General features: G+C 34.4%; 1 protein-coding gene across 1 annotated transcript in view; it reads left to right on the top strand.

Annotated features, from left to right (window-relative positions):
- DOCK7 (dedicator of cytokinesis 7) overlaps positions 1 to 20,871 on the top strand; it is a 281,812-nt gene that overhangs the window by 173,213 nt on the left and 87,728 nt on the right. Inside the window, exons 21-29 of the mRNA XM_007959115.2 lie at positions 1,209 to 1,373; positions 3,307 to 3,476; positions 9,057 to 9,149; positions 10,391 to 10,480; positions 11,446 to 11,541; positions 13,904 to 14,044; positions 14,136 to 14,249; positions 16,298 to 16,468; positions 19,957 to 20,096. Of these exons, the coding sequence (XP_007957306.2) occupies positions 1,209 to 1,373; positions 3,307 to 3,476; positions 9,057 to 9,149; positions 10,391 to 10,480; positions 11,446 to 11,541; positions 13,904 to 14,044; positions 14,136 to 14,249; positions 16,298 to 16,468; positions 19,957 to 20,096 (1,180 nt within the window). The remainder of the gene's footprint in view (positions 1 to 1,208; positions 1,374 to 3,306; positions 3,477 to 9,056; positions 9,150 to 10,390; positions 10,481 to 11,445; positions 11,542 to 13,903; positions 14,045 to 14,135; positions 14,250 to 16,297; positions 16,469 to 19,956; positions 20,097 to 20,871) is intronic.

The raw sequence follows: 20,871 nt of genomic DNA, 5'->3' as shown, positions 1-20,871 counted from the left end.
TAATATAAGAATGAAAGTGGATAGATTACTTAAATAGGAGAGGAACACTTCTTTTTTTGGATATGAGATAAAAGTGGTTTTCAAATGTGTTGTTGTTGTTATGTGCCGTCGAATGGCTGGTGGGTTTGAACTGCCAGCCTTCCGGTTAGCAGTCAAGTGCCTTAGCCACTATGCTACCAGAGCTCCCATTTAAAATCTGATAAATTTGTAATAGAAAGTTGAGGACTTCTGTGCTTTATAAGCTTCTTCTGTGAGATAGAAGGCAAGATTTGCTAAGAAGGCAGTAGGGTAACCTGAGTTTTGAAAAGGATTATGATGATTTGATATAGCTACTATGAGAAAAAGGAAAAGGAATTAACCAGGAAGACAGGTAAGATTGCTAAGCCATTCTGTCTCTAGTGTGTCTCCTTTCTAGTTCAGTATATGTAAATTAATCTTCCTAAATGTCCACTTTATCTTATTATTCCACTTTTAGGAAAACTTAATTGGCTCCATTATCGGCTCATAATTTCCTGTCTTGACTCAATTAATTATAAAGTCTGAGGCTCTATTGCACAGTTAACCCATTTATTCACTGTGCTACCAGAATTCTACAGGTTTTGCAAAATTCCTGTTATATATTGGTTTGAATGACTGGGTATATATTAGTTATCCTGGCATTTATCATCCTATGTAGTCCTGCCTCAGCTTGATTTTCTAGCCCGTTTTTTCCTTCTCATCTTCCTATAAAATTACTCATTTCAATCAAATTGCTTATTCACTATTCCCTTTACTTATGTTAGTGGTTTTGATAATCCATTTTTATTGTTGATTTTTTTTTTTTAAAAGCCCTACGTGCTTATTGCTTGTTATTTTGGTTTTTAGTATCATCTTTAAAATGAGAAGTTTTTAACTAGATTATGTATTTTCTTATCATAAGCTTTCTACTGTGTTTTTTACAAAGTAATATGAGTTGAGCAATGATTTTTAACTAACCAAATAGATATAATTTTCATGTTAAATTAATGAGTTTTTTCCCTTCATTTTTTAAGAAAAGTTTTTAGTTTAGCTAATACAAGGTGTCATTAAATTCAGCACAAATTATAGTCCTTACATACTTAACTGTAAAATCACTACACTTAAAGAATATGGAGTTGTCAAAACCTTGATTTTCTTGAAACTTAGAGTATAAGAAAGTTAAAGCAAAAATGTTTCCTCCTTCTTAAAAGTTAATCTAGGTCAAGCATCTTTTGAAGCCATGGCATCGATTATAAATCGACTTCATAAAAACCTAGAAGGAAATCATGACCAGCATGGCAGAAATAGTCTACTTGCATCATACATCTATTATGTTTTTCGCCTACCAAATACTTATCCTAATTCACCATCACCAGGTATTTTATTCTTTTACCATGAAACTTTCTTGCATAAATTGTGTGTCCATAGCAGGATTGAGATAATCTTTTAGTTCATAGTGTGGTGCATTCATTTAATAGCAAATGTTTATCGAATGCCTGTTAAGTTCCAGACACTATACTAGGTGCTGGAATTAAAAGGATAAATAAGTTACATTTTTAGGCATGATTATTTATATGGCTTCCTTTACTTTGAAATAGAGATTTTTGTTTCAGTTAATTCTTAGAAATAAAATTTGAAAATAACTTCTTATATCTCTGGAGGCATTTTACTATTCCTTGTTAAGAAAACAGAAATGGAGTCTTACATTTTCTTGTCATTTGGAGTACTGTTGGGCATGGAAGGGGAAGGAAAGTTGCTTGGTAGTTCTTGGATTACTTTGTGAAACCCACAGTAATATAAGGAATTGTTCTCTCAAAGTTTTGATCTCTTCATGGTCAATTCTATAAAACAGGTTTTTGACTATAAAGCGCAAAGTAGTTATTCACCTTCTGTATGACACTGGTGATGGTACTGGTTGGGAGGGAGGTATGTCTTAGTTTTGAATGCCTCTTTAGTTGTTAAGTTAGTTAGCTAATGATTATATTGTGCATACATTTCGACATGTTCACATATTTGTCCATATAAACCATCATTCATCATCTAGTGATAAGTAGCCTTTTCCAGATATTGGCAATGTTAATATGAAGAACATTAACAGATAATTACGATATTCATATATAAATGAAGCATAATAGTAATCTATATTTTAGCCCACTTTCTTTTTCTTAATTGGGAAAAGAGAAGCAATTGACTCTGATATTCTGGTTCATAATTTTCTATCTTGATTTTTAAAATTAGAGGTTTAAGTCTCTGGCTGTGTAAGTGATTAAGTATATATAATAGTTTCTCCATTTATTCTTTCATTCAGTACACTTAGAACCCCACAGATTTTGCAGAACATCTTCTTTATATTCTGACATGAAAGGCTATTATCAATTATTTAATTAGTTGACAAATATGTATCATTTACAATTAATACATTCAGAAAGATTTTTCTAAAGAATATTGGGGATAGATTGTGGTTATAATTGCTGGAAATTTTAATATTTATAGAACATTGTAAAGGTATAGTCAGGCTTGATTTTATATTCTTTGCTTTATATACTACCTGGGCTCTTAGGAGAATTATGTACACTCATACATGTGTATCATAAAGATGCCATTTTTGTTCTCATTCCAATTGGCACTGTGAAGATAGGGAAATAAACAGAGTCTCATTTAAGAGAATGTTAACAATAAGTTGGCTTCTCCTGTAGTGACTGTGTATCAAAGGACAGAGCCATAAGGTTGGGAAAAAGGAAGAGATGTTAGACTGGAGCATTTTGGGTCCTAGATACACTGACACCTAGTTGAAGGTGGTATGTGTATTTGTGTGTTTCCTATTAATTTTTCCATTATAATGTAGAATGTAGGAGCTCTGGTAGCATAGTGCCTAAGGCACTTGACTGCTAACCAGAAGGCTGGCGGTACAAACCCACCAGCCACTCCTCAGAAGGAAGGTTGGGCAATCCTACTTCCGTAGTGATAACTGCCTCGGAAACCCAAGGAGGGGTCGCTATGAGTCGGGGCCGACTTGACAGCAAATAACAACAACAACAACACAATGTAGAATGTAATATATAATCATAGAAAAATTGAAGAGATAATAATTTTATTTATAATCTTACGGTTTTGTTAACTGCTATAAAGTAGAATATCTTTGTAGCTATCATTAGGTCTTCAGTGTTTTTACTTCTTTTTTTATTCATAGTATTTTTCATTTAGAAATAGAGGCAATTCATAACCTTTGTGTAGCAGAGATTTTTTAAGATATTTTCCTCACCCCTTTTTTTTTTTTTTAATTATATGCAATTTTGTATGTACCTCTAGGTCCTGGGGGTTTGGGAGGATCAGTACATTATGCCACAATGGCTAGATCTGCTGTGAGACCCGCAAGCCTAAATTTAAATCGCTCCAGGAGCCTTAGTAATAGTAATCCAGATATATCTGGGACTCCCACATCACCAGATGATGAAGTACGGTCAATCATTGGCAATAAGGTAAACTGAAGATACTGGTTTGAAAATCTGTTTTTCAGTTTCTAAACAAATGAGAAATGTTTTAATTTATTCTTAATTTTAAATTGTATTTGAATTAGTTATAATGAAGAAATTATGCACTTCTTTTCTTTCAGTTAGCACTGAGTGTTTCATGTTTCCAGCCTGGGCTCTGTGCTCAAAAATTTCTGTCAAATTTTAAAATTTGTTTAGCATCACCAGGTACATAGAATTTGCTTGTTTCTTCTCTGATATTCCATCATGTGAAAAATGGCTAGATGAATTTTCTGTAGAATTGAAAGGAGACCTATGTAGTGTGGCTACTGTGTAGAAGAGACATGTCAACACTGACTTAAAACATGCTCCCCCTTCTCCAAAAAATACAAGAATAATGATTAGCATAGATTGATAATAGAATTCCTTTTCAGTTAGAAAACTCTGTGTAAGGTGCACCAGAGTTAGAAAAGTATGATTTATTTAATAGTGATTAATGATTATCCTGGAGTCCCTGGGTGATACAAATGGTTAACATGCTTAAGTGCTAACCAAAAGGTTGGTAATTCAAGTCCACTGAGAGGTACTTTGGAAGAAAGATCTAGCTTCGGAAAAATCGCTCCAACACACGTAGGGTTATCATGAGTTGGAATCAACTCAGTAGCAACTGATACATTTTTTTTCAAAAACTGTGATTTGAGTGAGAGTTTTTAGAGCAAATTGATTTTCCATTCAACAATCCATACACATTCTGTTTTGTGACATTTACTGCAATCCCCACACTATAACAGCATTCTTGCCACTTCTTCCCTATGCCCATCTGTTCTTTTCATCCTTCCTTCCTACCCACTCCCACCCTCCTAACTCTGGACTGGGTAAATGCTGTCCTCTTGATCTCATATGATTGATTGTTTTAATGAGCGCATACCCTCCTGATTTCACTGTTCACCTTATGGACCTATTGTTTGGCTGACAGTTGTGCCGTGGGCGTTAAGTTCAGTTCGTAGCTGAAGGATGTCTAAAGGGCCGTAGTCTTGGGGGTTCCAACAGTCTTCATGAGACCAGTAAGAAGGATCTTTTTTATGATTTTGAGTTTTGCTCTATCCCTCTATTTAGGACCTCTTATTGTGATCCCTTTGAGAATGGTCAGCAGTGATAGCTGGGTACCATCTAGTTCTTCTGGTCTCAGGGTTGTGGAGTCTGGGGTTCATGTGCTCCATTAGTCCTTTGGACTAATTATTTCCTGTACTTTTTATTTTCTTCACTCTTCCTTGCTCTGAATAGTGACAGACCAATAGTTGTATTTTAGATGGCCACTTGCAAGCTTTTAAGACCCCAGTTTCTGTTCACCAAAGTAAGATGTAGAACATTGTCTTTGTGGACTATATTATGCCAGTTGACCTTAGTGTCATGTGAGACTTTGGTCCTGAGTCTCCATACCCAGCGATTCATTCCCTCTGGTGTTTGTTATGATTAACACATTTTCATAACTTTATTCCCTTATGTGCTACATTCCTGGATATATTTGCAGCACTTACAAATACATAGGTAAAGATAGTCTCTGTCAAACATACATATTCATGTGTGTAGTGCCATTTGCCTTCCCACCCCTGTTCAGATTTGAGTGTCTATCTGTGTACCCACCTCTAAATTAATTGTTGTTACTGTTATTGCAAGATTGTGTGTCTAATAGTTTTCACCTTTAAGCAATTAATTTTTTAATGATTATTCTATACAACAGGAGACAGGCCCACTAGTTAGAGATGCAGTCAAAGCATCTAACTTAATTACTCCCAAAATATACTTAAGGAATAAATAGTTACCAACTTTCTCTATGTAAAGTACAAAAATAACTCAAAGTTTAAGTAAGCTGACCAAGAAAATATGTAACATTTGTTTTTTGACCAGATATTTTCAAACTTTTTTTTTTGTGAGGGAGGTAGAATTGTTATAGAATCATAGCCAATCTTTTGTTTAACCTTTCTAACATTTCTTCCTCCATCTTCCTTGTCACTTTATGTCTTACTTCAATGAGAAAATTGAAGTCACCAGAAAAAAACTTTTAACACTATATGTACCTACTACTATATACAATCCACTATGTAATATTCTGCCTTTCTATCTATTGTTACAGGTAAGCTATCCATTTTCCTAAGTCCGTTCTCTCCACTTGTATACAAACTCACATGCCCTCTCATCTACTCAAGATTCTCACTCTAGCAGTTCTTCCATATCTCTTCTACATCATCAGTTATTCCCTATCTGATGAATCATTCCTATTTGTGTATGGATATACTATCATTTCTTGGCTTCTCTAGTATTTCTACTGCTAGCTACTTCATCATTTTCTGCTACACTTTGCATGTAGAATTCTTTAAAAGGATTCTATGTACTTACTGTCTCCAATTCTTTTACAGCTGTTCTCTTAACCCTATTTCAGTTAGATATTCCTTCTACCAAAATTGCCCTTGTTAATGTTACCAGTGCCCTCTGAGTAGTTCTAGAACTTGGGCCCTCTGAGTAGTTCTAGAACTTGACTCACTTATCTATCTGATAGTAGCTTTTGACATGGTTGACTTATTTTTTTCCTTCTTGGTTTGTTCTATTGGATATATAGGGCACTGTACTCTCTTGGTTTTTTATTTTCTTTACTGCTTTCCCTTGTCTTTTGCAGGTTCTTCCTTTTCTGATCTCAATCTGGAAGTGCTCCCACCCTCCGCTTTTTTTGCTCTGGACTTCTCTTCACTTTTCTTTACTTCTCTTCCTACACTCACCCACTTGGTGATTTGTAATATGCTGATGACTCCCCAAATTATATTACCAGTGCAGATCTCTCTTTGCAACTCTAAACTTGGCTGCCTTTTCTAAATCATTTAATTTAGATTTAGACATATTTTAATGGTACAGTATACCCACCATCTCTACACTACTGTCATCTTACTCTGAGCTACCATCATCTGTCTGTCTTCCTGCTTCGATCCTTGCCTTCCTATGGTATGTTCACAACGTAGCAGCCAGAATGTTGCTTTGAAAAGTCATGCTGTGTCAATCTTCTAAGCAAGATCCTCCTATGATTAACTCTTTCCTTTAAGTCTTTGCATAGAGGGCCACCTTCCCAGCAGGATCTGCTCTGACCACTGTATCTCAATGTATAAGCAGGCCTCTTTCCCCTCAGCCTAGGCCTTAGCATTCCTATTCCCCTTATTTTATTTTTTTCTCCTCTCAGTACCATCTTTTAATGTAGCATATGAATTATTCATTTCTTAGGCTTATTTTTTAGTGTTATCTCCCTTTACCAGACCCTAAGCTTCCAGAGAGCAAGGATATTTTTTCACTTATATATCCAACGCACATACAGCAATGCCCAGGATATTGAAGGTCCTCAGTGGATGTTTGTCTAATGAATGAATGAATGTTAGGCAGCATTGAATATCCATAACAAGAATATGTTTTTGAAAATTACATTATGATTGTTTTTGCCCTTTTACTATCAGAATTATTTACATATTTCAAGATCTTCGTTGATGAGACTTTCTGAATATTTTGGTTAGACTTCAGTCTCTCATTTTAAATGCAAAACTTCTCAAATTCAAGCATACTTATATAATATGAACAGGTTTTTATTATTGTAGTGGCTGTAAAAACATTTGTGAAACTTTCCTCATAATAATTTTAACTGTTCAGAACATCTGTATTGGGGATGTACAGTGTGATTAAAGGCACAAAGAGATTTTTTGTTTAATCTCACACTAGTAATTAACAAGTGCTCTAATTTTAAAGAAAATTACTAAGCACTGAATTAAAAAGTAGATTTTAGTGTACAGAAAAGTTATTGTTATTCTGTTTGTTTAAATTTATTGTAGGCAGAAGAGCACAGTTGTAATCTTACAGAAATCAAATATTTGTGCTTTGTTATCTGTAACATGAGTAGTGATTGTAAAAATTGAAAATGGCAGGAAGAATTTCACATATTATAGAGACATAATTTTGGAGACTGGTGAAAAATTTGTATTAACTTATCTGAAAAACATTGCTTACTGATTTTCTTTTAAACCTGTTGATTACACAATTTTACTACTATTTGAATATTATCTAATTTACTTTGCTAGGCAGCATTTTAAAAAAATGTATGAAAAGGTTTTTTTTTTAACTATTTTTGAGAGGTTACTATATTCCAGACATTGTATTTAGTAATACACTTTCATTATTTAATTTGACCCTTACAATGTGAAAGGGACATTATTACTATCCTCATTTTATAGATTAAAAATGGAAAAAGAGAATAATTAATTTATCTTAAATTTTATATCAGGCTAGCAGCAGAGCCTGAATTTAAACCTTGACTACCACCTTATATATATTCATTGTTAAAAATGAGGACAAATGGGTGATTATTTTACACTTTCATTTCTGTACATTTTGAAAAAGAGAGAAGACAGAAGGGAAATATTTTCCCCTGAAACTTAAGCCCTTGAGAATTGCAGTTTGTTTCTCTTTCCTCTCCCTTCCTTTTTTTGTTTCTTTTATTTTTTGAAACTTCCCTTGAAGTATTTAAAAAAATACTGATTCCTGGGCTCACTCCCAGATATTCTGGTTAAATTGTTTTGAGGTAAGACCCTGTGCATTTGTTGTTGTAGACAGTAGATTACTATTGTTAAAACTATTTCTTTTATCTGTCCTTTTGGTGCTTTCTTATTTGGGTCCATCCTCAGTGCTATCTTACTATCAATACTGTCTTAAATTTATGATGGCAATGATGAAGCTATAGGTAATTACTATAGATATCTCCAGCATAGTATTTTTCTTTATAATATTTATGTAAAGTAGGAGTAACCCATTATGTATAATTACAACAAGCATAATAACACTGAGCACAATCCCAAATCCACCATCATTTTTAAGAAGGAGCAAATATTTTTAGGATCATTTTTTCCCCATCTTCCTAATTGTTTATTCAATTTTTAATTCGTTTTAATTTGACTGTGTTACAAAGTATGACATTTGCTATAATTTAGTTTAATTAGATTTTACTTCTTTAAGTCTAGTTGTTTGATACGTAATACTGCATGGTGCCTGTCCCTCAAAGAAAATGAAAAAGGAAGCAAGGTCAAATAGATTTGTGGAGTATCAACACACAGGAGTTTTCAATTGATGAGAGATGGAATGAAATGAAATTATTTTAGGAAAGAATGACAGTGTTCTTCTGCTTCTGTTATTTTATCCTTCAAACTCCAGTTAAATTCAGGGAAAATTATCTATTTTACTCTTTACCTTCTTTAAAAGGAATGGGAGAAAGGGATGGAGCTGCGAATACTAGTTGTTGGTATTACAAAGTGAACCCTTTATATAAAGAGAAATTTTCTTTAAATGTTATACTTGATGCTCTTGGTGATTTTTTAAAAATTATGTTATATAACAAGATAATTTGGGTTAACTAATACTCTATTGGTGCCTAAAAATTTGTATTGCTTTAACAGTACTAATTAAAAACATGTCTGCATTGGAAAGTCTAGATTTCTTTAAGAATAATTATGGCATGCAACATGTAATATTTCTTTCCTTTCCAACTGCTTTCTATTATATGCTTAGGGTTTAGATCGCTCCAATTCCTGGGTTAACACTGGTGGTCCAAAAGCTGCCCCATGGGGATCCAACCCCAGTCCAAGTGCAGAATCAACACAGGTGGTGTTTAAATTAGAGGCTTCTTTATTGGCTGCTGATGTTTCCCTTTAGAACATTACCTTTTAGTATATACTATGATTTCAGTGGCTTGCTTTTTTAATCATTAAAAAATGTGTATTTTTGTTTACTTAGCACATTTTCCAACTACTATGCATGTATACCACCAATTGCACCAGTAATGCTCTCCCTTTCTCTTTCCTGTCTCCTCTTCCTTCTCTCTTATACATACTATCAGTATTTCATTGCCTGCTGCTTATGCAATTGATGGCTTTTATAACAGTTTATTTTAGAGGTAGCACATACTTAGTAGGAAATTTTTTGAATTTTTATATGGAAAAGCACACCACAGTTTCCATTTCCTTTTGGTTTTAAATGTAGCTGTTGTATCATTTTCATTTAGCATTTACTATCTAGTCATGTTTTTCATAATCACTGAGTAGAAAGATTGGTAATAAGCTGAAATTAATTGTGAGCTATATATTAAGATTGATCCCCATGCTATAATGTTAAATGCCAGAAGCAAAAATTCATTTTAATTTGAACTGTGTTGCAAAGTATGAAATTTGCTGTAATTTACTTGAATTAGATTTTGCTTACCGAAGTATATCTAGTTGCTTGATAGCTAATATGCATGGCGTCTCAAAATATACTTCTCATCTGTTTATTGGCTTTGGAGGAAATTTTTCTTATTTTTGAAGAAAAATCTAAGTCCATATTTAATTTTATAAATGGTTTATATTTGTGTAGCATATGGCATACCAACAGTAGTTTTTGATAATAGTAAAAAAGTGAAAGAAATCCTTATAAACTTTTTATTTCTTTTTTTGAAATTAAAGTCTTGATTCCTTTTTTGGTCTAAAACCAGTTGAGAAGTATGTTTTTACTTTTTATACATTCTTACTAGGTATATGCATGTTTATAGATCACACAGATAAAAGTTTCATTCTTTGCAGCACTCTGAATATTATATAGCCATTAAAATACTCTTTTAAAAGACTAAACTATATATATATATATGTATATATGTATATGTTTATATACATATCGAAGCCATTTTTATACTTCTAATGCATTGTCATTGAAGCAGCTTAAAATGATGAAAATAAGATGAGCAATAAAATATATGGTTGTTGAAACCATGATAAACTCCATTTTTAAAAGTATTCGTAATCCTTGAGCTGCAGAATCATCCACTGCAAACTTTAATGTTATCTCGTCATTCATTCATCTTCACTCCATAGGCTATGGATCGAAGTTGTAATCGTATGTCTTCGCACACAGAGACGTCAAGTTTCTTACAAACATTAACGGGACGTTTACCAACTAAAAAGGTAGATTTATATGAAGACAGTTTATATAGGGGAATGTAATTCCAGCAGTTAAAGAGGTGTAAAATATCTTTACATAACTAATGTGAGATGTTACAATAATTGTATTGTGTTTAAAATACATCTGAGCAAGCACTGCTTGCCTGATGCCTTTTTGGACATACCTCTCCAGTGTAGGTTCATTTACATTATGATAATATTTATGTCTTGTAGCATTGATTATTTTCCAAGTTTAGTGAATTCAAATTTTATCACATTTTAGTGCCAAAAATGTATCAATTCTTAATTCTGTTTCTGTAACTGCTTCTGTTTTGTGTTTTAAATCTCCAGGGAAAGGAAGATGAGTTAGAAAAATTATCACTCTTAGTAAGATATGTTGATTTCCTTCCCTTATGCAGTTTTGTTAGTCTTTTCTCATATTAATATGCACTAATCTGTAAATGCTTTGTATGCATATCCATTGTAAGGCAGGAATTTTCTTTTCTTCCCCTTTTTCTTTTTCCCCCTTAAAAAAAAAAGAATTAAATGCCTGGAAATGTGAGAATTAGTGGCTTATATCAAAATTCAAATTTTTAAAGGTATTTCCAAATTGTACCAGCAAAGTTGCTTGCATATTTACTTGCATATGTTAACATCTATGTTTAAGGCACAAACAAGATCTTATTTGTAACTGGTTTTTGGTCTAGTTTCTGTTTGCAGGTACAATTTAGGAGGCTGTTTATCACTTGTCCTTTTAAAATTACATTTTACTCAAAGATAACATGTAATTTTTTCAGCTGTTCAACACACCACTGTCTTATATGCATAAACAGTCGTTTCGTTAATGGGTGTCTTCACTGCATCATTGAATGGTTCACATGCCTTGTTTTGCTTATTCTCATTATATCTTCATATATATTTGCTTTATTATTTAGTTTGTTATCTGCAGATTTGTTCTTGATAATAATTTTGGATTTGCTTCTGGATAGCTTTTTCATGAGGAGCTGGCTTTGCAGTGGGTTGTTTGCAGTGGCAGTGTTCGGGAGGCAGCTTTGCAACAAGCCTGGTTCTTTTTTGAGTTAATGGTGAGCAACTAAAAATACATTCTGTAATTTTTTTTTTCTTAGTGAATAATTATAATAGTTTATTTTTAATCCTAGGAATCGTTTTCTGTTGTCTATTCTTGGGTTATACATGTGGCTCTGAGACAAAATTACATGTGTTGTCTCTGTAAATAAATGTTGTAGACATTGTAGCACAGTTTTTGTGGATTTATAAAGTTTGAGGCTCACTTTAACTCCATTATTCAGAGATGGTTGCAGAAGTTACTATCTGTTTAAAGAAAACTTGTGGCACATTCCTTCCTAGTCTGGACATGCATATGTATAATGTCAGTACTATAGATTTTATACTAGACATAGATAAAGAGCTTCATAGATCTACTTAACTGCTAAGAAAGCTCTTGAGGGAGTGTCAGTTACAGCCAATAAGGAAAAAACAAAACAAAGTGCTTTTTACCTGATTCAGTAGATGATATTAACAATGAATGAATGAAACAGTGAATGGATTAATATTTTAAGAAATACATACATAAACAGACATATGTATATAAATAAACATCAAGAGCCCACAGTGTGCTAGCACTGCTCTGTGTCCTAGTTATTATCCAGACACAGAGAAGTAACTTGTCTTTGTATATAACAGGTTAAAGGTAACAGAGCTAGAATTCAAACCTAGGCATTTTGACTCCAGGGACTTTTCCGCTAACCCTGTAGCCTCCAGAAAGCTGATTATTGTTAGAACCTTTGCTTCCTATATATATATATATATATATATATATATATTAGATTATGCAGTCTACTTCCGTAGTGATACTGCCTTGGCAACCCAAGGAGGGGTCGCTATGAGTCGGGTCCAACTCAGTGGCACATAACAACATATATATATATATGTATGTAAAAAAAGCTAAAGAGAGGACAACAAATAAAAGAAAAAGAAATGAAAGAAAAAAAGGAAAAGAGAAGGTTTCAGCATTGAAGGTTATGTGTATTTGAAATAAGAAGACATTTTTCTCTTGTGATTTGCTAATCCACAAAAAAAAAAAAGAAAAAAAAGATTGGGAACCTCATATAAGTGAAAAGAAGCTCATTTTCCCTCCTAGAGAATAAACAAAAAATTTACTTTCCATGTGTGCTTTTAATACAAGATCAGAATTATAATTTTGACTTATTTTTTGATAGTTTCACATGCATGTTCAGATTTCCTAAATAGAGTATCAACGTATGGCATTGGGCAAATCTGCTGCAAAAGATCTCTTTAAAGCATTTAAGAACAAAGGTGTCACTTCGAAGACTAAGGTGCGCCTGACCCAAGCCATGATATTTTCAGTAGCCTCATATTTTCATGTGAGAGTTAAACAATGAATAAGGAAGACTACAGAAGAAATCATGCATTTGAATTGTGATGTTGGCAAAGAATTCTGAATGTATCATGGGCTGTTAAAAGAACAAACAACTCTGTCTTGGAGGAAGTACAGATGGAATGTTGCTTGGAAGCTAGAATGGCCAGACTTTGTCCCTTGTATTTTGGTCATATTGTCAGAGACCAGTCCCTGGAGAAAGATAATATGCTCGGTACAGTAGAGAGTCAGTGAAAAAAGGGATGACCCTCAGTGAGATGGTTTGATACAAAGGCTGCAACGATGGGCTCAAGCATAGCAACAATTGTGGGGATGGTGCAGGACCCACCAATGTTTTGTTCTGTTGCTCATAGGGTCACTATGAGTTGGACTGACTCAGTGCAGCTCCTGACAAGAGCAACAAAGGCCACAGTTTAAGACGTGACCCTTTTATTTATAAACTGTAGAGCCTTAGCTTTTGTTTTTCTGAAATTTCAAATTCTTTATTACTATTACCACAGTGTTGTGGTAATAATCAATATCTGAAAGCATTTTATAAACTTAAATCACTGTTTTTAACTAGTATTTATTATTCATATTTAATAATCACATATTTATTTTACACCCATATAGAATGTATATATACCATCATATGCTGGATGCTGAAGATAATATAGTGAAGACAAGGTTTCTAATCTCTCAAAGCTTACAGTTTAGGGGTAGAAAATGGCAAAATTATCTAGTCTTGGAAAATTTTCATTAAAAAAAATTCAGACATTGAAATTTTGTTGTTTTGATGGACACAGAATTTCTTTTTCCTATTAATGGATAATTTTATGAAGACCATGCAGTGACTGAATTGTGTTTAGTATACTTTGGGGCATACAAAATACTATAGGGAATTTTTTGAAAATATTTGCAGGCCTAAAGTTATTTCAGCTGTTTTAAATCACAATGTATATGGAAAAAAATAACCATAATGTTTAGAATTGTAGGAACTGTTAAATAAATCCATAAGAAATTAACACTAATGGCTTATGTCTTTTCAGGTAAAGAGCATGGTACATCATTTATACTTTAATGATAAACTTGATGCTCCAAGGAAAAATCGTTTTCCAGAACGTTTCATGGATGACATTGCTGCTCTTGTCAGCACAATTGCTAATGATATAGTTTCACGATTTCAGAAGGTAATGATAACTTATTTTCTATTAAATCTCTTTCATGCTAAGATTAAAGTATCATATTTTTATTTCTTTTGCTTTGTATTTTGTTTCTTAGGACATAGAAATGGTTGAGAAGCTCAACACAAGTCTAGCATTCTTTCTCAATGATTTATTGTCTGTTATGGACAGAGGATTTGTCTTTACCCTTATCAAGTCCTACTATAAACAGGTAATACATAATTAGTAATCAAATAATTTAAATATGTTTGCTCTGCATCTAAGAGACTTCTAAGAACACATGCATATACTTGATTTTAAAAAAAGTATATTTTTAATAGTTAGGCAGAAATAAATTACATTTGTTTTATTAGCACTCAAAGAGTATGGCAAGCTGATATCAGAACAGTTCACTTTTCCCTAAGTTGTATTGACCCTGTAGCAGCCACTTTTTAATTCTCATTCTGGAGCACACTTATAAATCAATAATCTAAATGTAAAGATGCTGTGCCACTGTAGGACTTACACTGAATGAATAGTTAGTTAACTGACCTTTTTGAGTGATTTTAAGAGCAGCTATATTTTGCTGTGTTATTTCGCACTGTAACTCTGGAGGTTGTAGACATTATGAAAAGGTGTACTCAGAGCTTAAATGTCATTCAATATATTGCTTTTATGAAACTCAAAGTATCCTGGAACTTTTCCATAAAGATCTGATTTTGTTTTAAAATTTTATCAACCAATTAACGAGCCTGTTGTCTTATTTAACCTTGTTGTTGTTTATTGTTGTTATGTGCTGTCGAGTAGTCTCAGATGCAAAGCAACCCCTACTTGGGTTTCCGAGGTGGTAACTCTATGGAAGTAGATTGCCCAGTCTTCCTTCTGAGGAGTGGCTGGTGGGTTTGAACCACCAACCTTCTGGTTAGCTGTCAAGTGCCTTAGGCACTACACCGCCAGAGCTCCCCTTACTTACCTAGTGCTGTCATAACAGATATATCACAAGTGAGTGGCTTTATGAAACTCATGTTCACACAGTTGTCCAAATTCAGGGAGTGGCTCTAGGAGGAAGTTCTTTGTCAGTAGCCTGGGGATTCCTTGGCATTCCTTGGTACCTTTCTTTCCCCTGTGTGTCTCTGTCTGTTCTACTCTTTTTATACTCAGAGTGATTAGGCTCAGGACCCACCTATGCTGGTATGACTTTATTAACGTAAAAAAGAAAAACCTATTTCCAGGCAGGATTGCATCCACAGGTGCAGGGGCTGAGATTTCAATACATATTTTAAAGGGGCAATAGAATTCAATTTATAACACCTGCCTTTTGGAAAACATTAGTTATTGGTTCCGATGGGCTACTTGGGTAGTGCGCTATATAATCATTCCAGAATTACCATGAGAGCTATTAAAATACAGATCTCTGGGTCCTATCCAGAATTACTGATGAGTTAGAATCTTAGTGGTTGATGAGAGTGAGAGTGAGTAGTGCTTATAAAGCACCTCCCAGCTGATCCAGATTGGTTTTAGGAACTACTGGTCTAGAATGCTATTTGGCAGTTTAATATTTAGAATTTTGAATATCTATTCTATTGGATGCCTTTATTATTTGTTTCTTTTAATAGTTACAGGAGTTTAAAACTACACATGGGTACTGACCTACTTGCAAATATTAGCAACACTATGTATTGTTTTTACTTTTCTCCCAAATTTCCCAAAACTTGTCCTGTCTTTATTCTTTAAACAGTGACCTCCTAAATTTGCCAGACATTGTGTTGGACCCTAGAGATACTAAAGCTGTTAAGTCACTTTATAGTATTGTCTCCTCAAGTAGCTTATGGTGTAATTGGGAAAACAGACAAAGTTTAAAATACAGGTAAACGTAAGGTGCTATGGAAAGAATGGTGAATTTCTTTTAAGAAATGATTTGAAGTTATTTTGGTGGAGTAAGTGTTCCCTCAAAACTACATCTTAGAAAAGTAGAAATATTAATGAGATACTGGAAACATAAGAATATGGCTTTTAGGTTAAGCAAATGGATTTTTACAGTAAATATTGTGGTTTTGATTTTGTAATCTTAGCAATAACTGGAAAAAGTTGATATTGTTATATAAAGCATAAAACCCAAAACTTCCCACTGAATAAGCATTTTTAATTCTTCAATACTTTTTTCTGGTATTAATATTGGAGAATATTCTGGTATTAGTACTGGAGAATTGATATATGTATAGAGAGAGAGATAGATACATAATTCATTTGATGTTCTTTTATTTATGCAATACTTACTAGGTATCTTCAAAGCTTTATTCATTACCAAATCCAAGTGTCTTGGTGTCTTTGAGGTTGGATTTCCTGCGAATCATCTGCAGCCATGAGCACTATGTTACATTAAATTTACCCTGCAGTCTACTTACTCCACCTGCATCTCCATCACCTTCTGTTTCTTCTGCGACATCTCAGGTATGCAAAGGGTATGATCACATACTTACTTACATATGTTATTGTTGTTGTTGTTATGTGCCGTCGAGTCAGACCTGACTCATAATGACCCCTCCTTGGGTTGCTGAGGCAGTATCACTAAGGAAGTAGATTGCCCCACCTTTCTTCTGAGGAGTGGCTGGTGGGTTTGAACTTCCAGTCTTCTGGTTAGCAGTCAAGTGCCTTAGGCACTATGCTACCAGAGCTCCTTCTTAGACACACACACATACACACACATAAGCACACATACACACACACACATATATATACACACATACACATACATACACACACCAATATATGCACACCAAACAAACCAAACTTACTGCCATTGAATCATTTCCAACTCATACCAACCCCCATTTAGTTTCCAAAGCTGTAAATCTTTACAGAAGTAGATCGCCCTATCTTCCTTCTGTGGAGTGGCTGGTGGCTTTAAACTGCTGATCTTCTGGTTAGTAACCAAATGCCTTGTCCACTATGCCACCAGAGCTCATGTGTGTGTGTGTGTGTGTGTGTGTGTGTGTAAATATATATATATATATATATGTATGTATGTATTATGTTTTGTTATTTAAGTCCATATTTGTGAAAAAGGTTTTTAAGCACTGGAAAAGATAGCGCCTAAGGCATTTGACTGCTAATCAGAAGGCTGGGTGGTTCAAATCCACCAGCCACTCCTTGGAAGGAAGGTTGGATAATCTACTTCCATAGTGATACTGCCTCAGAAACCCAAGGAGGGGTCACTATGAGTCTGAATTGACTCAACAGCAGTGAGTTTGTTTGTTTTTAGTTTGGAAAAACATAATTAATACTTACTGAATAGCTGGGAGCTCTGGTGGCGTAGTGCCTAAGGCATTTGACTGCTAACCAGAAGACTGGTGGTTCAAACCCACCAGTCGCTCCTCGGAAGGAAGGTTGGGCAGTCTACTTCTGTAGTGACACCACCTCGGAAACCCAAGGAGGGGTCACTGTGAGTCAGATCCGACTCTTCGGCAGTGCATGTATATGTGTGAATAATAGCTGGACGACAGGCTCAGTTCTAGGTGTTTCTTAATTATTCACTGATTTGATCCTTGGAGTAATTCTATTAAACCAAACCTCTTCCTGTGGAGTCAATTTTGACTCATATAGACCTTGTAGGACAGAGCAGAATTGCCTATATAGTTTCCAAAGCTGTAATCTTTACAGAAGCAAACTGCCTCATCTTTCTCCTATGGAGTGGTGGGTGAGCACCACCAGGGCTCCTGAGGTCTGATATTATCCTATTTTACAGATGGAAAAACTGAAACACAGGTCAGTATGTTACCTTAGTTCACACTGTAAAAAGCAGCAGAGCTAGACTTTGAATCAAGGTACATGGTGGCTCCATTGTAGAACTTGAGCTCTTAATTACTATGTTTATCTCACAAATTCATGCACATGTGAGTAAATTCACCTATATAGGCTTCCTTATTTAGATACTTTCACAAATTGGGTTCCCTGAAAGTAGATACTGAGCTAGAGTTAAGGGTGCATGTTTTTCTGGGATCAATATCTGATGGGAAGAAGAATGAAGGTAAATGAGCAGAGAGAAGTCAAATTGTAAGGCAGGCCTAACAAAGCCCTGCTTTTACTGTTCTGTCTGGAAAACTCGAAGGAAACTTTACAGTTGTTGTTGTGTGCTGTCAAGTCAATTCCAACTCATAGCCATGCATTATGACAGAGAACTGGCCCATAAGGTTTCCTAGGCTGTAATTTTTACAGGAGAAGATCACCAGCTCTTTTCTTCCATCGAGCCTCTGGTGTGTATGAACCATATACCTTTCATTTAGCAGCTGAGCACTTAACTCTTGTGCTATCAGGGCTGCTCCAAAGGAAATCAGATAGATATTTATAGGTTTTCATTGCATGGCACTTGACTTCAACAACTAGTAGTTTGCCTAAAGATTAAGAAAGTGTTATTGTAATGTTATTGTAATAATTCTTAATCTTCTCATACAGATTGTGATTGATGGATTTGGTGATTTTTAGTAACAGAGAAACCTGGGTTTTCTTCCTTCCTAGTGAAACACTTCGCTACATTATTGCAGAGACAAACAATCTATTAACCTCTTAATGCATGTGTGTGTGTGTGTGTGTGTGTGTATAAAATGGATAATAATACAGGAGGCTGGCCTTTTACTGTCTTCCCCTACCCACTGTCAAAGATTGAGCTACTCACTCAAGGACAAATTAATCATAGGTAGGGTTTGTAAACCATTAATGAAACACATTTGTTTAGGAGGTCTGGAGGCGTAGTGCCTTTAGGCATCTGACTCCTAACCAGAAGGTTGGCAGCTCAAACGCACCAGCCACTCTGCAGAAAGTAGACTGGGCAATCTACTTCCATAAAGATTTACTGCCTCAGAAACCCAGTGGGGGTCCTATGAGTCAGAATTCATTCACTGGCAGTGAGTTTGGTTCTTTTGGTTAACTCTCTACTGAACATCTCATTCCCATAGAATTTCTTTCATTATCTTTTTGCTCACTCTTATCTACCTACATAATTTTAGATCCTGATAGATGGTAAGGAGTTTTGGTGGCATAGTTCCTGAGGCATTTGACTGCTAACCAGAAGGCTGGCAGTTCAAACCCACCAGCCACTCCTCAGAAGGAAGATTGGGCAGTCTACTTCCGTAGTGATACTGCCTCGGAAACACAAAGAGGGGTTGCTATGAGTTGAAATCGACTCAACGGTACATAACAACAGTAACAATAGATGGTAGTGATAGCCTTCTTTTTTGGGGCCAGGTGTAGTGGAGAAATTGTATATATGTATTAGAAAGATGAGTTCTCTATAGAAAATTTGGTATGTATTGTTGGTTTTCTAAGAAACCCCATATATTTAGTTGGTCCCGAATATAGATCAGAAGGGGATGAAGTTGAAGACACGCTTACCTTGAAGTATCCTTTGGGGGATGCTATTTTGCAGTATTAAACAATTCATCAAAACTCAATTAGTGAGTAGACTTCAGATGATTGTAATTTTCTAGAGAGTGCTTGTTCTTTAAAAGATAATTTTATTGGTATTTGGAATTTCTCTGGAAACCAATAGACTTAACTATAAATATTTCTCTTGCACTCTGCAGTGATCATCTAAGTTTGTCATTTGGACTTAATTGCCTTTTTTTTTTCTTCTTCAGAGTATGATATGGAAACATTAAATGACTAAATAAAGGACAAAATAGATGGAAAAGGTTCAGTATGAGAAGGGAAACTGAAAATAATTAGAAGTGTTATTTCATCATAGTTTCTTATGCCAAGAGTAAGAACAGTTACTTTCCCCAATGTTCGTGATAGTAATATTAAAGAAACTACCCTTAGGTAAAGTTTATCTCACTTTTAGATAATCCTTCTACTTCACCTGTTGTAATGGTCTTTGTTGGTGAGATATTTTATTGCACAATTAATTATAGGGTTTTTTTTTTTTCCATCCCATTTCACAACAGAGTTCTGGATTTTCCACAAATGTGCAAGACCAGAAGATTGCAAATATGTTTGAATTGTCTGTACCTTTCCGCCAACAGCATTATTTGGCAGGACTTGTTTTAACTGAGCTTGCTGTCATTTTAGACCCTGATGCTGAAGGGTGAGTAGACCAGTTTTTGCCTTGTAGAGAATCAATTTGATTTTGAACAATAAGACAAGTTTTCCATGTATACCTCCTAAGAATCAAAAGAATACTCTTTCCAACTTTTTTCCTACTTCTAGATTAACTAAATTCAGTACCCATGTTATTTTCTCTATTTATTGATTTTAATTAAGAAAGACTTTTTTTTTTTTTTTTTTAATTTTATCATCTCTGCATTTGAAGTGTATCATGGTTTATCTGGCAACATTTTCTTTCCTTTTTAATAAAGCAAAACCAAACCCACTGCTGTCAAGTCAATTCCAACTCATAGTGACCCTATTGGACAGGGTTTCACCGCCTCATAGGATTTCCAAGGCTGTAATCCACAGAAACAAACTGCCACACATTTCTCCCACAGAGCAGTTGGTGTGTTTGAACTACTTATCTTTTGGTTAGCAGCCAAATACTTAGCCACTGCACCATCAGGACTCTTTTCCTTCTTAATAGAATATAAAATCATAGTGCATATTAATAGATAAGACACTCAGATTAGTTATAAACAATAGAAGTTTTTCAGTTGAGTAAACAGAATACTCCATTTGATTTAGGAGGAAAATTTATCATTTGCCATCATAATATGTTATATTTTATTTCAAAATTTGTCCTATAAACAAATATCCTTAAATTTTAAGAACTTCCAAAGGGTTGTATAGTTGTTGTTTTTAAATTTTTATTGTGATTTGGGTGAAAGTTTACAGAGCAAATTTATTTTCCATACTGCTGTTCATACACA

The sequence above is a fragment of the Orycteropus afer genome, unplaced genomic scaffold, assembly GCF_000298275.1.
Source record: "Orycteropus afer afer isolate SDZICR_OR568_19922 unplaced genomic scaffold, OryAfe1.0 scaffold00016, whole genome shotgun sequence".
In the NCBI taxonomy this organism is placed as follows: Eukaryota; Metazoa; Chordata; class Mammalia; order Tubulidentata; family Orycteropodidae; genus Orycteropus; species Orycteropus afer.
The sequence above is the reverse complement of the archived record's forward strand: the minus strand, read 5'-3'. Positions and strand labels throughout refer to the sequence as shown.